The sequence below is a fragment of the Populus nigra genome, chromosome 12 (assembly GCF_951802175.1).
Source record: "Populus nigra chromosome 12, ddPopNigr1.1, whole genome shotgun sequence".
Classification (NCBI taxonomy): domain Eukaryota; kingdom Viridiplantae; phylum Streptophyta; class Magnoliopsida; order Malpighiales; family Salicaceae; genus Populus; species Populus nigra.
The window spans coordinates 2,388,681-2,401,862 of NC_084863.1; the positions used below are offsets into that span (position 1 = coordinate 2,388,681).

General features: G+C 32.7%; 2 protein-coding genes across 2 annotated transcripts; both read right to left on the bottom strand.

The window, feature by feature from the left end:
• Positions 1-399: 399 nt before the first annotated feature.
• Positions 400-4,197, bottom strand: LOC133669570 (receptor-like kinase TMK4). Its single transcript, XM_062089766.1, has 2 exons — positions 1,777-4,197; positions 400-1,216 (listed from the first exon to the last, which is right to left on the bottom strand). The coding sequence occupies exons 1-2, from the start codon at positions 4,094-4,096 to the stop codon at positions 702-704; spliced, it is 2,835 nt and encodes a 944-aa protein (XP_061945750.1). The 5' UTR covers positions 4,097-4,197; the 3' UTR covers positions 400-701.
• Positions 4,198-8,231: 4,034 nt separating this feature from the next.
• Positions 8,232-10,573, bottom strand: LOC133670182 (guanosine deaminase-like). The gene is made up of 5 exons (XM_062090687.1): positions 10,372-10,573; positions 9,397-9,456; positions 8,834-9,024; positions 8,592-8,696; positions 8,232-8,496 (listed from the first exon to the last, which is right to left on the bottom strand). The coding sequence occupies exons 1-5, from the start codon at positions 10,385-10,387 to the stop codon at positions 8,308-8,310; spliced, it is 561 nt and encodes a 186-aa protein (XP_061946671.1). The 5' UTR covers positions 10,388-10,573; the 3' UTR covers positions 8,232-8,307.
• Between the last annotated feature and the right edge of the window lie 2,609 nt (positions 10,574-13,182).

Here is a 13,182-nt window from a genome sequence, read left to right on the forward strand (position 1 = left end):
AGAGATTGAAATATAAACAAAATAGAGTTTTTGATCAAAATAAAAAGTTTCAAATAGAAGAGTTCAAAAACAAAAACATAAACAAAATACTTTGGAGATTAGATTTTTTAAAAAGACGATTGATAAACAATTTTACAAAAAAAAACTTATATTTTAGTCTGATTATCAAATTTGATTCTCAAAATTTTTAATTTTTCAAGAATAATAAAATAAAATCCACAATATTATGTGAGTGAATATATATTGTTTTTCATATTTTTTTTAGGTTTTTGTTTTTAATAATTTAATAAAGGAAAGCCACGAATAAAAAAAAAGCTAAAAATCTCCACACAGCAATCAGCACCTGAAAGCAATATATACAATAACAATGACAATAATGATAATAATGAAAAAGAAGAAGAAGAGAATAGAGCCTGAAATATATTACAACCACCTTTTCTCCCCGTTTCTGATTTGACTCCAGGGTAGCTAAATCAATCAGTAGCCTCAACGACTACAGTAAAGAGAGAGAAAAAAAAACTAAATAGCTCTAATGTTCAGCTTTGGACCAATTAAAATAACGAAAATAAATAAATAAATAAATACAATGAAGCCTTGATATAGTTTGTTAACCACTGGTGGCAGCAATCCAGCCAGTTGAGAAGGATACCAATCTTCACCTTTCTACCTTACCTCTTCAAAAGTATTTTAATCTCCTTTTGTCACCGACAATCATTTGAAGTAAATGTGTCTGAAAAGCCAGAGGCCATCGAGGGAACACTTGACCGGGTCTGAGTGAAGGAAGTATCATCAGACATCGTAGAAGTTACTTCTTCAGTTTGCCATCTTCGCAGTGTTTCAGGAAGGTTGGTGTCAAGGTCAGGGCCACAGTTCTGGTCCTCTTGTTGGCTAGCCGGCCTCCATTGCTTTACAAGAGGTGCCAATACATTCACTGCATGCCCCATGTCTGGTCTCTGATGTGGATCACGAGCAGTGCAATGTCCTGCTAACTCAGTCACCGTATAAATGGTGGCTAATGTCTCTTCATCTGGATTTAGAGACTCATCAATTGCCTTTGGAATGTTCTCCTTGTTGATCAGGATCCTGCGGAACCATGTGACCAGATGAGCTGCCTCTTCTGGCCTAGTGTCATCCACTGCTTTTCTGCCAGTTATAATCTCCATTAGAACAACTCCAAAGGCATAGACATCCACCTTTGAAGTCACTCTTCCAGTAGCTGAAGAAAACAAAGAAGACCCAATTCAGATTCGGATCATCCACAAACAAAGGGAACTGGTTCCCAAATAATTTCATCAGACAAAAGGAAAGTGCGTGCAGAATCTGAGAATTAAACGCAAATTCACATAGATGTCTTTGAAAACATGCTTGCAGCAAACATAATTGCACGCATGCACCCAATGAGAACGCAAACAACAGAAATTGTTCGTAGAATAAATTGACCTTGTAAAAAGTCAACCCTTACTAAACTTAACCATCAACTAATTCAGTTCATCAAAATCAAGAGAAATTTACGATCAATATCAGCAGCCAATAACCTGAAGCATTTACTGGACGGCAAAAATATGGCTATTTCTAAATTGTTGCAATGAAAAAACTCAATTGACACAACACAAAATAGATGCTAAGATGAAATGACCATGTGAGAAACATGACAAAAAATGTGAACCTATTGACATTCCAATCTTCATACTGCTAAATCATTGTTAAGAAGAACATGCAACTGGAGAAATCCCTTCAACAAAGTTGAGAATATACGAAAATGGCCAAGCCAATTACCAGCATACTCAGGTGCAAGATAACCAAATGTGCCTGCCAATCGTGTTTCCACAGAATACTTCCCATCTGGTGCATTTTTAACCAAACCAAAATCAGCCACTTTGGCTCTCATGTCGTCCCCAAGAAGAATGTTTGAAGTTTTCAAATCTCTGTGAATGAAACTCTGCTGTGCTAAACTGTGCAGATACTCAACTCCTCTTGCCACATCCAGTGCAATTGTGATCCGCTGCTTCCATGTAAGTGGAGTGTACCTGTAATCGTGACATTCAAATAGATGCTGTCCTAATGTTCCTTGTGGCATATACTCATAGACCAAGAGTCTCTCGTTGCCATTTATACAATAACCTAAGAGAGCAACTAGATGTCTATGCCTAACCTTTGTAAGCACCGCAATCTCTGCTTGAAACTCACTAATACCTTTGTTTCCCATCACTGTGGATTCCATTCTCTTCACAGCAATCTTAGTTCCATCATGCAACTCTCCTCTATAAACAACTCCAAAACCACCTCTTCCTATAATATTAATCTCATGAAAATTATCAGTCACTTGTCGAAGAAATTCAATTGGCACAGCAACATTCCCACCCTCAAAAATATTTTTGCTGTTATCACCATCACTGCTCTGGCTATGCAATGCAATAGGGACCTTATTAGAACCATTCCCTCCACCTGCAACTTCATTTTTGAAAAATACCTTTCCACCATCCCATTTCAACTCCTTCCCAGATTTGGGATGTCGTTTCTTATATTTATATAAGACAAATGACAGGACAACAATAAAGATGACAACAGCAACAATGATGCCTGCAATCACACCTCCAGGTATCTTGGCACTACCTGCACTGCTTCCTCCACTGGAAGTGCCACTGGTAGTTCCTCCATTGGAAGTGCCATTGGTAGTTCCTCCACTGGAAGTATCTACATCTGTCCTCAAGAAAGGGTTCCCCGGCTTTGTAATTAATTTCACAGAGCCTGGAAACTCGGGAATTTTTCCTGATAGGTTATTGTTGGAAACGTCAAGGGTTTCTAGCTCTGGCAGCTTGGTCAAGCTATCAGGAATTGAACCCGTCAAGTTATTCTCATTGAGATACAAACTTTTCAAAGAAGAGAGCTTGGCAAATGATGGAGAGATACTCCCCGTAAATTGCTGCTTTGCCAAATTCACAGTAACAACATTCTTCTTCCCAACGTCACAAGTAACAAGGGGCCAACCACAAGCATCATTACCATCCCACTTATCAGACAATGTCGACGGGTACCCAAAACCCCCAGCAATCTCAAGCAATGTCATCACCAGAGCATCACAAGGAACCCCAGGACCTGCACAGTATTTGTTAATCCCTTCATTTTTAACGGTGATAACAGACGGGGGAAACTGAGGCACAGGTCCTTGGAATTTGTTATTAGACAAAGAAACATTCACTAAATTCGGCAAAGAAACCAACGACGCAGGCACAATCCCTGTAAACTGATTATCCCTCAACTGCAAATCAAAAATGCTCTTACATTCTGTCAAATCTGGTATAGGACCCGTAAACTGATTCATATGAAGCCAAACCTGAGACAACTGAGTTATCGATCCAATCACCTCAATACTCCCAGTTAACCCAATTTGCTGATTATTCACCCACAAATTCTGTATCCCAGAATTCGCAAAAGAAGGTGGCAAAACCCCCGTCAAATTATTATAACTCAGTCTCAAATTCTGCAAACTTGGTAACGACCCAAAAACATCAGGAATAGAACCAAAAAGTTGACAATCATTGGCTGTTAACGTTGTCAGACTAGTACATTGAGCTAAATCAGTTGGAAGCTGCCACGGAGACAAATTAACATTATTTCCAATACTAAACGTTTGCAAACCCGTTAATCCTTGAAAAAAACCAGGAGGGATGGACGTGAAATTATTGGAATCCAAGAAAATGTATTGCAAATTCGTTAAGTTGGCGAGGGATGGGAGATCCCCAGAAAGCTGGTTGCCCTGTACAGACAGAGATTGTAGTTCAGAAAGGGTAGATATTTCTGGAGGAAGAGTGCCTGAGAGGCTGAGTTTTGAGAGAGAAATGGAGGTGACTCTTGATTTGGAAGAATCACAGTTTATACCATGCCAGGAACAAAAAGTGGTGGAGGATTTTGTGGACCAGCCGGAGGGTAATGGGGATATAGAGTTGGCCAGCTTAAGAATGGTGGCGCCGTCGTCGGCTGTGGCGGTGGAGAAGAGGAGGAGGAAGAGGGAGAAGAGGAAAGGGTGGTGGTGACCCATTGGGAGAAAACAGGTGAGAAAGGTAGAGGAAAGAAAGGCTATTGAATGAAAACACATATTTGCCTTATTTTTAGTTTTTGTTTTTTAAGTGAATTTGATTTTTTTTCTCTTATTCTTTTATTTATGGGGGAAAAAAATAGTAATAAGCTTTGCTGTTATTTTTTTATTTAGATAATTAGCATTGGTGTTTAAAGTGGTTGTTAAGATAAATCAATATTATCAAACAAATCTTGGTGTAATTGTTTTAATTCTTTTTAGATTAGATTTTTTTTATATTATATGCATTAATGATAATTCTTGTGTATAGCATGCATTAATTATTTTTTTCGTGATGACATTGAATATATATCAATTATGGGAATTGATTAGATTTTGAATTATGTGAAATCCTATAATTGTTTTATTATTAATATGGTAATTCAGAGAAAATCCATAGAGTTAGTTGAATTCTTTTTGAGAAAGAGATGAGATAATTAGGAAAAATGGAAATAAAATTCAAAAATTCTTGATTTGCTAATTGATTTACAATCTTTGAATGATATACAATTATTTCCTTTAATATTTTGGATAAATATCTCTTAAAGCTTCCAAAAATAATGTGCCCAATACATAGTTGGTAGCATCCATTAGAACAATTTTAAATGTTTTTTTTTTCTAAGAAATACTAAGCACCTTAGCCAGAGAGTTAAGTGATTGAATTTAAATAATTGAATGTGAAAGGTTTGGTTAATTAGGTTGGGGGAAATCAAGAAAAATGTTAGGGTGTGTTTAATAGCAGAAACAGTTTTTAATTCCCTTTTCTTTTGTAGTTTTTGTTTTTCAATAAAGAATTGAAAAACCTATTTATTTATTGAAAATGAAAACAATTTTTTTTTCATTTTTCAATAAGAAACCCATTAAGATTACAACTATTTTTCATAAAAAACCATAAATCATAATTTTCAACTTAGTATTTTGTATTTGGAATAATCTAATTATAGAATAATAATTTTATTTTACTAAAATTGTTATGAAGAATTTATATTGTTAACTCAAAAGATATTTATATTAGATTTACAATAAAAATTAAATTTATGTCACTAACCAAATATAAAAAAAATGAAAAATAATAATTTTAATAACTTACATTTTTTAAAAATGCTTGTGTATAAGAAAATTGTATTGCATATATATGTTTTTTTTTCTCATTTGAAAAACTTGTATTGAAAAATCACGGAGAACTTCTAAATCATACAAAATTGAAAAATTAGTTTTTCATGAAAAATAATACGTAGAAAATACTATTTTTTAATTTGTTTTTTGAATTATTACTATGTTATGGAACAACAACTTAATCCCTGCATTCCTTGAACAAGAATTTCAAAGTGTACACAAGTTGGCGTATATATTTTATTTATTTTTATATTTTAAAAGTGTTTTTGAAAAAATTTAATTAATTTTTGTTTTAAATTAATATTTTTTTAATATTTTTAAATAATTTTAATACACTAATATAAAAAATAATACTTTTAAAATAAAAAAAATATTATTTTAATATATTTTTAAATAAAATACACTTTAAAAAACAATTATAATCATAATTCTAAACATCCCCGTTACCATCATGGTTGGCTTGGATTAAGAAGCCAAGGCGTTTGCTTAAAATCTGCTGCACAGCAGCTGTCCATAGAAGTTAGAACATCCTATTCAACATCAATCATTTTTGTCATCCGTTAAGGATTTTTGCACGTAATATTCAAAATTTAAAAATGGTTCAAGACCAATATCTTTAAATTTTTGAAAAAAAAAAAATTGTTTCAAAAACTTGTGTGTTGTGTCGTTGGTTACAAATATTATTGTCCCCGGAACAGGTGGAATAATCACTGTTGCTCTTGTAGTGTACATGTGATGTAGTGTTCGCTTCATCTTCCAAAATTCAAGTGAAGTCGTCGGAGTCCATTATTATGTTCATAAAATAAATGTGACAGGAGAACATTACAGATGTGTTTCTGTCCCAAATGGCAAGAATACTCTATGCAATGGGATGTAAGAGATTTGGGTCGTGGAAACTGAGAGAGCATGTCTCCTTATATTTATGTTTTCTTGTTTTGAAAGCTATGAAATTCACTCCAAAACTATCTTGATTTATTTTATATCTTCATTTCTTCGACCAAACATGTTTTTGTCTCTTTTACACTAGACCCTTCTGTCATGAAAGATTAATCAAACACGATGCTAGAAACTAAAGAGTCTTGTCTTGTTATCTTGTTGAGTCTTGAGTATATCATCAACTGTCGGACTGATGTATTCACAGACAAATATTTGTCTTGCGGCCTCCTCCAGAATTTGAACAACATAATATGTGATTAACTAGAGAACTTAAAACATCAAACTAAGTTGGTTTTCCTTAAGAGTAGTACAATGAGATGAGACAAGAGCCAAAATTAATTTTTAAAACTGTATTTTTTAAACAATGAGATGAGGAGTTTGTGATGAAATATTCATAATACTATGCTTTTTTAATGTATTTTGAGCTATTTGAATTCATTGAAAGTTATTTTTATGAGTTTGGCATGTCTAAAAAACTTTGTGAATTAATTGCTAAAGATAAGAAATTCTGCATTTTATGTTTTGAACCTAGCTTCTTGTGACAGGTTTTTCGCCAAGTTAGAGTTTCTGAATGAAAACATGGGGCTTAATCTAAGTTAAAATACACATGTTAAGCTTTTCAGGAAGGTATTATGAGCAAAAATATGATCTCATTTGGATCTCTAATCAGACCTGCAAACTCAGGCCAGAATCCTACTTGCAGCAAGATTCTTTGCTTTTACACTAGATATTCAAACGAGAATATCTTGAGTTTTAGATATCGAAATCAGACGATTCAAAAGCCCAAATTCATCTAAACATTCAGGAATAAAACTTTCATGAAGTACTCCAAGTCAGATAAAATCATTTTGAAGGCCAAACTCCAGACGCAATCTGAAGGACGAGATGGGTCTCTTGATCTGATAAGGAAACTAACGGTGCCGAGCATCTCACTACAGCTGAGAGTCTGACATAAAAACGGTGGGTCTTAGGATCCAATAAAGATTCAGATCAAGCCTATAACATGCCATGAATGAAAGAATACAGTTGGTATGGTCGGATATTTTAAGGAACCAAATCAGAAACAAAATCTAAATTGCAACAGAGTTGGAATTATAACAGAGTTGTGACAGCAACAAAGTTAGTTTTCAACACAAATTCTGAGAAATTTATCTAACATCAAGGACCAGATAAAGAAGGAAAGAATTTAGTATCATGAAGACTTCTAATTAGCCTAATAATCCTGAAGAAATTTGACAACCAAGGGAGATGATAAATAGAGCAAAACACAACTGAAACAAGGTTCGGAAAAACATTCATTTTTTCTCTGCTTTTGTCAATTTTCCAGCAACTATGAACTAAATTCCTGAATTCGGTTCAAAAGGGATACATACCATCTCCATTAGCAAGTTGTGAGAAGTCATGTTATCATTATAATTCTTTTATATTCAAATATTCATTTTTCCTTGTTCAAAATTATGCTATTGATTGTTATTCAAGCTTATTGAATTGTTTTGAGATGACATGTATGTTTTCTAGTTTCTTTCAATCCATAATTGTTGTTAGTGACTAGAGTATGGAGCAAAAGAATTAATTTGATTGCTGCAACTCTCATCTTGATTTATTAGGGAAGAGTAAAATATGTTAAATTGTCAAGTTTTTGAATGTTTGCTTAGAATAAATGCACAAATTTTATTCCTAGACTACTGTCAAATGAATGAAAATTGCTTTTAATATTACATTCACTTGATGGTAAGAAATTGATTAGAGAGCTTTTTCTAATTAATATGCTTGTAATCTTATCGATTTCCCTTAACTTTAAGGGATATTAAATTTATTTGCTTGACGTGAAATAATATTTATTTTACTTCAATAATCAACAAAATTAGAGGAATGAATGTGTGGATCCTTGAACTAATTTAACGATATATTAATTTATTATTTTCAAAATTATTGTGTTTTGAATTTTTGGATTCAAATCCCTCATTCTTTCTTTCAATATATTGTAAGAAGATTAAACAAAATTTTTCTTGGGTTTAACCTGGTTTTTATGATCACGCTAAAAATTTATTTTGTTTATAATAGTTAAATCAGAATTATATTTTGATGATTCTAATGATCAACTACCAACTATATATTGGAATATGTAATAAGGAGATCATACAATAGATAAATACACAGTAAGCAAGCTTTACGTGAAATCAATACATGGTAAATTTCGACTTGGTCTTTTCGAATACTTGTTCTGCGATAACAGCGCCACTACCGTCGGCTTTCTTGATCTCCAAGTGAGCCTTCTGATAGAACCCAGTACCTCTTAATGCATCAGCAATGAAATCATCAAACCCAATTGCAATAGCTGCTTCAGCTTCAGCTCCGTAAACCAACCTCTGTTGCAGAAAATGCAAAAACACAAACGTGTTAGAAACTTGGAAAACTTGAAGCATTAAATATCACGTGAAAATGAGAATTTGAGCTACTCGACCTTGAGTCTTGAGAGATGGATGGCGCCGAAGCACATTGGACAAGGCTCGCAGGACGCATATATTTCGCAATCCGAGAGCTCAATTCGGTTCAGCTTCTTACATGCCTGCAAGGTAAATTTATATTATTCATGCATTGTATAGCAGGAATTACCAAAATAAGTTTGCAATTTTCACATCAACACACACGACACAACACTACTGCAGATAAAATCAAGGGAATATGATAATTTCAACTCTTAACCTCTCTAATAACAGTAACTTCGGCGTGTGCAGTGGGATCAGTGTTTTTCAAAACCATGTTGTGACAGCTCATGACTACTTCATCATTTCGAACAACGACAGCACCGAATGGACCTCCGTCACCACATTCGACGCCTTTATAAGCTTCTTCAACTGCTCTACTTAAGAATTTGTGGTCTCTATCCTGAACAGCTGGTTGATTAATCAACAAAAACTTTCATAATCAATAACTATCAAGAGACAGATACATGATGGTCTTGAAACCTAAGAGTCCTCCTTAACAGGGAAAACAGCAAGGGAAAAAGACAAACAGAGAAGTGGGGACTGGGAGCCATGATGCATTAACACAAACAAGGACAGAGACAAATTTTCTCAGTGTTCACAATAATGAAAACGATCAAATTGATTGGGGAATTAAGAAATGGAAATGCATAAATTGACATATGTTCCTCATGAAAGTACATATAATTTGATCAACCAACTGCTGGCGATGCTAATTTATCGTTAAAATGTCCAAACATGTTAGGAAAAAAAAATGGAGCAAGAAACTCAATTGACATGTACCTTCTTGATAACCAGCAAAAGAAGATGCCACGGAAATAGTTTGGTCTTCGGCTTCCATCACTATTGAAAAGCAAGAGGGTAAAACAAAACAAAAATGTTACCACTGATCTATAATTGATGAAAATGACATATAATTATCTAAGATTTCTTATATACAATATGACTTTAACTAACTTGTAGAATCCAAAAACATCTGTTTTAAACAAATTGTCCAAACCAGTGATCTAAAGCATTCAATCATACTAGCATTCACTTGGCCGATTTTATGAGACAGTCATGGTAAAGATTAAAGACCAGCTCTAAAGTTTGAATAAATGGTATAATTCTTAGATTTACAATCAGTTATTGCTTTCTCAGAAATGAACCCATCCATTATCTTTGCTAGTTTAAACATCACAAGACATGAAAATGTTTCTCAAAGACAGACCGAAAGGACTATTGTTGCTATCATTATACGTCTATATATTAAGCCTCAAATTCTACAAATCAATCTGTAGAAACACAGAAAAAAGAAAGCTCACTCTGTAAATGTCCAAAACAGGACATATAGCTGAAATTCTTGGAAAGTCTGCCATTTTAAGACATCCAGATATCTTTTCAATATATTAAAGGTTAAAATTCCAACATTACACAGCCAAAATGTTAAAGGGAAGAACTTTAACTCTTCGTTTCCTAATTAAAAAAGAAAGGAAAAAAAACAAATAAATTAAACAAAACAAAAATCTAAATTCATGGCAGCCAAAAAAATAATATACCAAATTACCAACCATAGACTTAGAACCAAAAGAAAATACAAGAAAATAACCAAACTCAGAATCCCATTAAAAGAAAACAACAAAACTTTCAAAACATAAAGCATGTAAGCACAACATGAGCCAGCTTAAACCATGACTAAAAACATCGATGCAAAAAAACACCTTCAAAACAAAAACCCTTCATTATAATTCAAGAAACGACAAAAGAAAAGTTGATTACCATTATCATCCTCCATGATGAAAGAAAGTAAAAAAAGAAAATGGGGTTAATAAGGAATGGTGTGGAAAAGAGTAGATAAAGAGAAGGAAAGAGGAGTGCAAGAGGATGATATAAACTAGTCCACCAATTCACTATATTTATAGTCTCACTTCCAAACAGGAAGGGGAAGAGAGAGAGAGGGGGGAAAAGAAAAGGAAAAGGAAAAGTACACGTGAAATTGAGAGAGACAAATGGGAATCTTTATTGTTAGAACTTCGAAGCCGCCGATTCACTCTTTTTTTTTCTTTCTTTTTCTTGAGCTTTTTTTTAATTAAAATGCAGCCACAAATTATTATTATGAAGTAATTAACAAAAACACTATAGAGTACAGTTAAATCACTTTATTCACATTCACATTATACTATTTACTAGAATAGTATTATTTTTATTTAGTTTTTTTTTTTAATTTACCTTTCAATAACTCAAAAAAAAATTATTTATTTATTTATTTAATTTTATTATCAATATTAGATCGTTTTAAGAATTATGTTTTGTAATTTTTTTTTATTTTTTCATGTTGAGTTACATACAAGTCTTATAGATTTAAGTTTGTTTTTCTTGATTTCAACCTTTAACATTATATTTGTTGAAAATAAGGTTTCATAACTTTTTTTAGCTCGTTTTATATGAATTTATCCTAATCTCATAAATCAGGTCATGAGTTTAATAGTTAACTTGAGTTGACACGGTTCATTATTTTGTGTTGCTTTCTAATTGATTTTTTATATTTCATCCTTTAAAATTAGGTTGATTAGAAATTCAGCCTAGTAATTTTTTTTTTATTTTATTTTTATGGGTTATTCCAAGACCCGGGTCGCAGGTTTGACAGGTTGACCCGAGTTGACTCTATTCATTTTCTAAGTCCTTTTTATTTGAATATTTTTTTAATTGAGCTTCACATTTTTTTCCTGATTTGCTTACTATGGGGTTATCACGATCTCATTACTCGGGTCATGAATTTGACATGTTGATCCATGTTGACTTGGCTCATTTTTTTTCTTTTTTAATTGAATATTTATTTTTTCAATTTCACCCTCCAACAACTCAACTCATGTTTGACTTGGGTCATGAGTTTTGCGAGTTAAGTTGCAAAGTTTAGATTGATCTAATATGTTGTCGTAACAATATTTTTTAAAAAAGATATCATCTTGAATTTTTTTTTTTAAAGTCAAACCATGCATTTATCAATCTTCGAGTTGCATTTGGGCTCACCAAATCAACTAAGTCATCTAGACTCAACTCACATACGGGTTAATTATAAATTCGGGCTAAGTAAAAAGTCAAGTTGAAAGGTTTCAAGGTTGACTTGCAAGGTCAAGTTTAATAATAATGCTAAATAGTTTTCTTTTAAAAAAATTCATCTTCCAATTTTTTCTCTTCCAATTAAATCCTTTTCACTTTTTTTTATCATTTAACAGTTTATTAATTTTAAATTGGTATTTTAAATTTATTTTGATTTGCTTTCTATGAAGTTATCGTAGTTTCAAACAAAAATCCTGATATTTGCAGTGAAGCCCGTGATTCATTAAGTAAAAATTAGTTTTAAAAAATAAAGTTGTTAAATCTAATAGAGCCCATGATTTAGATTACAAATTTTACAAGTTAAGTCACGAAGCCTAAATTGATCAAATATATCACCATCACTATATTAAAAAAAATCATTTTAAAACTTTTTAAAGTCAAACAATATTTTTTACCAGCTATTCAGGTTGTTTTTGAATTCGTTATTCAGGTTGGCTGAGTCACATCGAGACAACTCTCACACGATTTAATTTGAATATTGAGCTTGATTAGGAAATAAGTCAGGAGTTTTTAAAGTTAATTCGTTGTGTCAAGTTTAATAACAATACAAAAAAAACCCTACCACTCGGATATTATTTTTAAGTTTAATTTTTTTTTATTACCTAACACGAGCAAGTAAACCAGTACTAATAATAAATAAATTGGAAACTTTACAAAAACCCTATTATTCATTCCTTTTCTTTTTGTCAAAATTAAGGGGGAAATTATGTACAGATTTTTTATTTTTGGTTTCTGTCATATTTCTCAGTTACATTAAAAGAAGTAGGTGCCAATGGATTTGCTTGACTTGTATAGATTGGAGACGTGTATAACATTGGATTTACAGTGATAATAATTTAATTTCTGATTACTTTTAATCGATATTTACCTTATACGTATGGATGGAGTGATTTGTATACATTCAATGAACGAGCTAAGATCAAATCGTCTGGACACGCTACAATGTATTAAACATAAGTTAATTCAGCAGCAAGACTTTCAGAGTCTTCATGAGCTAGTAATGGTAAGGATTTCATTATCCAACAATTACCAACTTCCTTGCCTGAAAATAAATAAATAAATAAATGTTTGATATTGGTCTGGTGCAGTGGCACACGACTTCTCTTTTCGGATGCCAACCACTTAAACTTCATAGTTTGGCATAATGCCTTTACTGTTCATCAATAAAGGGTGAAGGCTGCCATTAACACAGAATCCATATAGTGATATAGTGTAGAGTACTCCCTAGAGTAGGGAACCGTCTGTTGATTTTGACAGAATCATGGCTTGAACCTCACATTGTTTGTGGTTTCTACTGCAGCTACCACGAAGTCATTGTCTTACTGTCCAAATTAACGTTATTTTTACTAAAATAAATCTATTTAAAGGCTTCTGGATGATGATGACTTGAATTGCTGTCCTGTTAAAATGGCTCTATAGTCTTCGGGTGGCTCAGTTTGGTTGCTTCAAGTTAAGAAAGAGCGGTTGTTT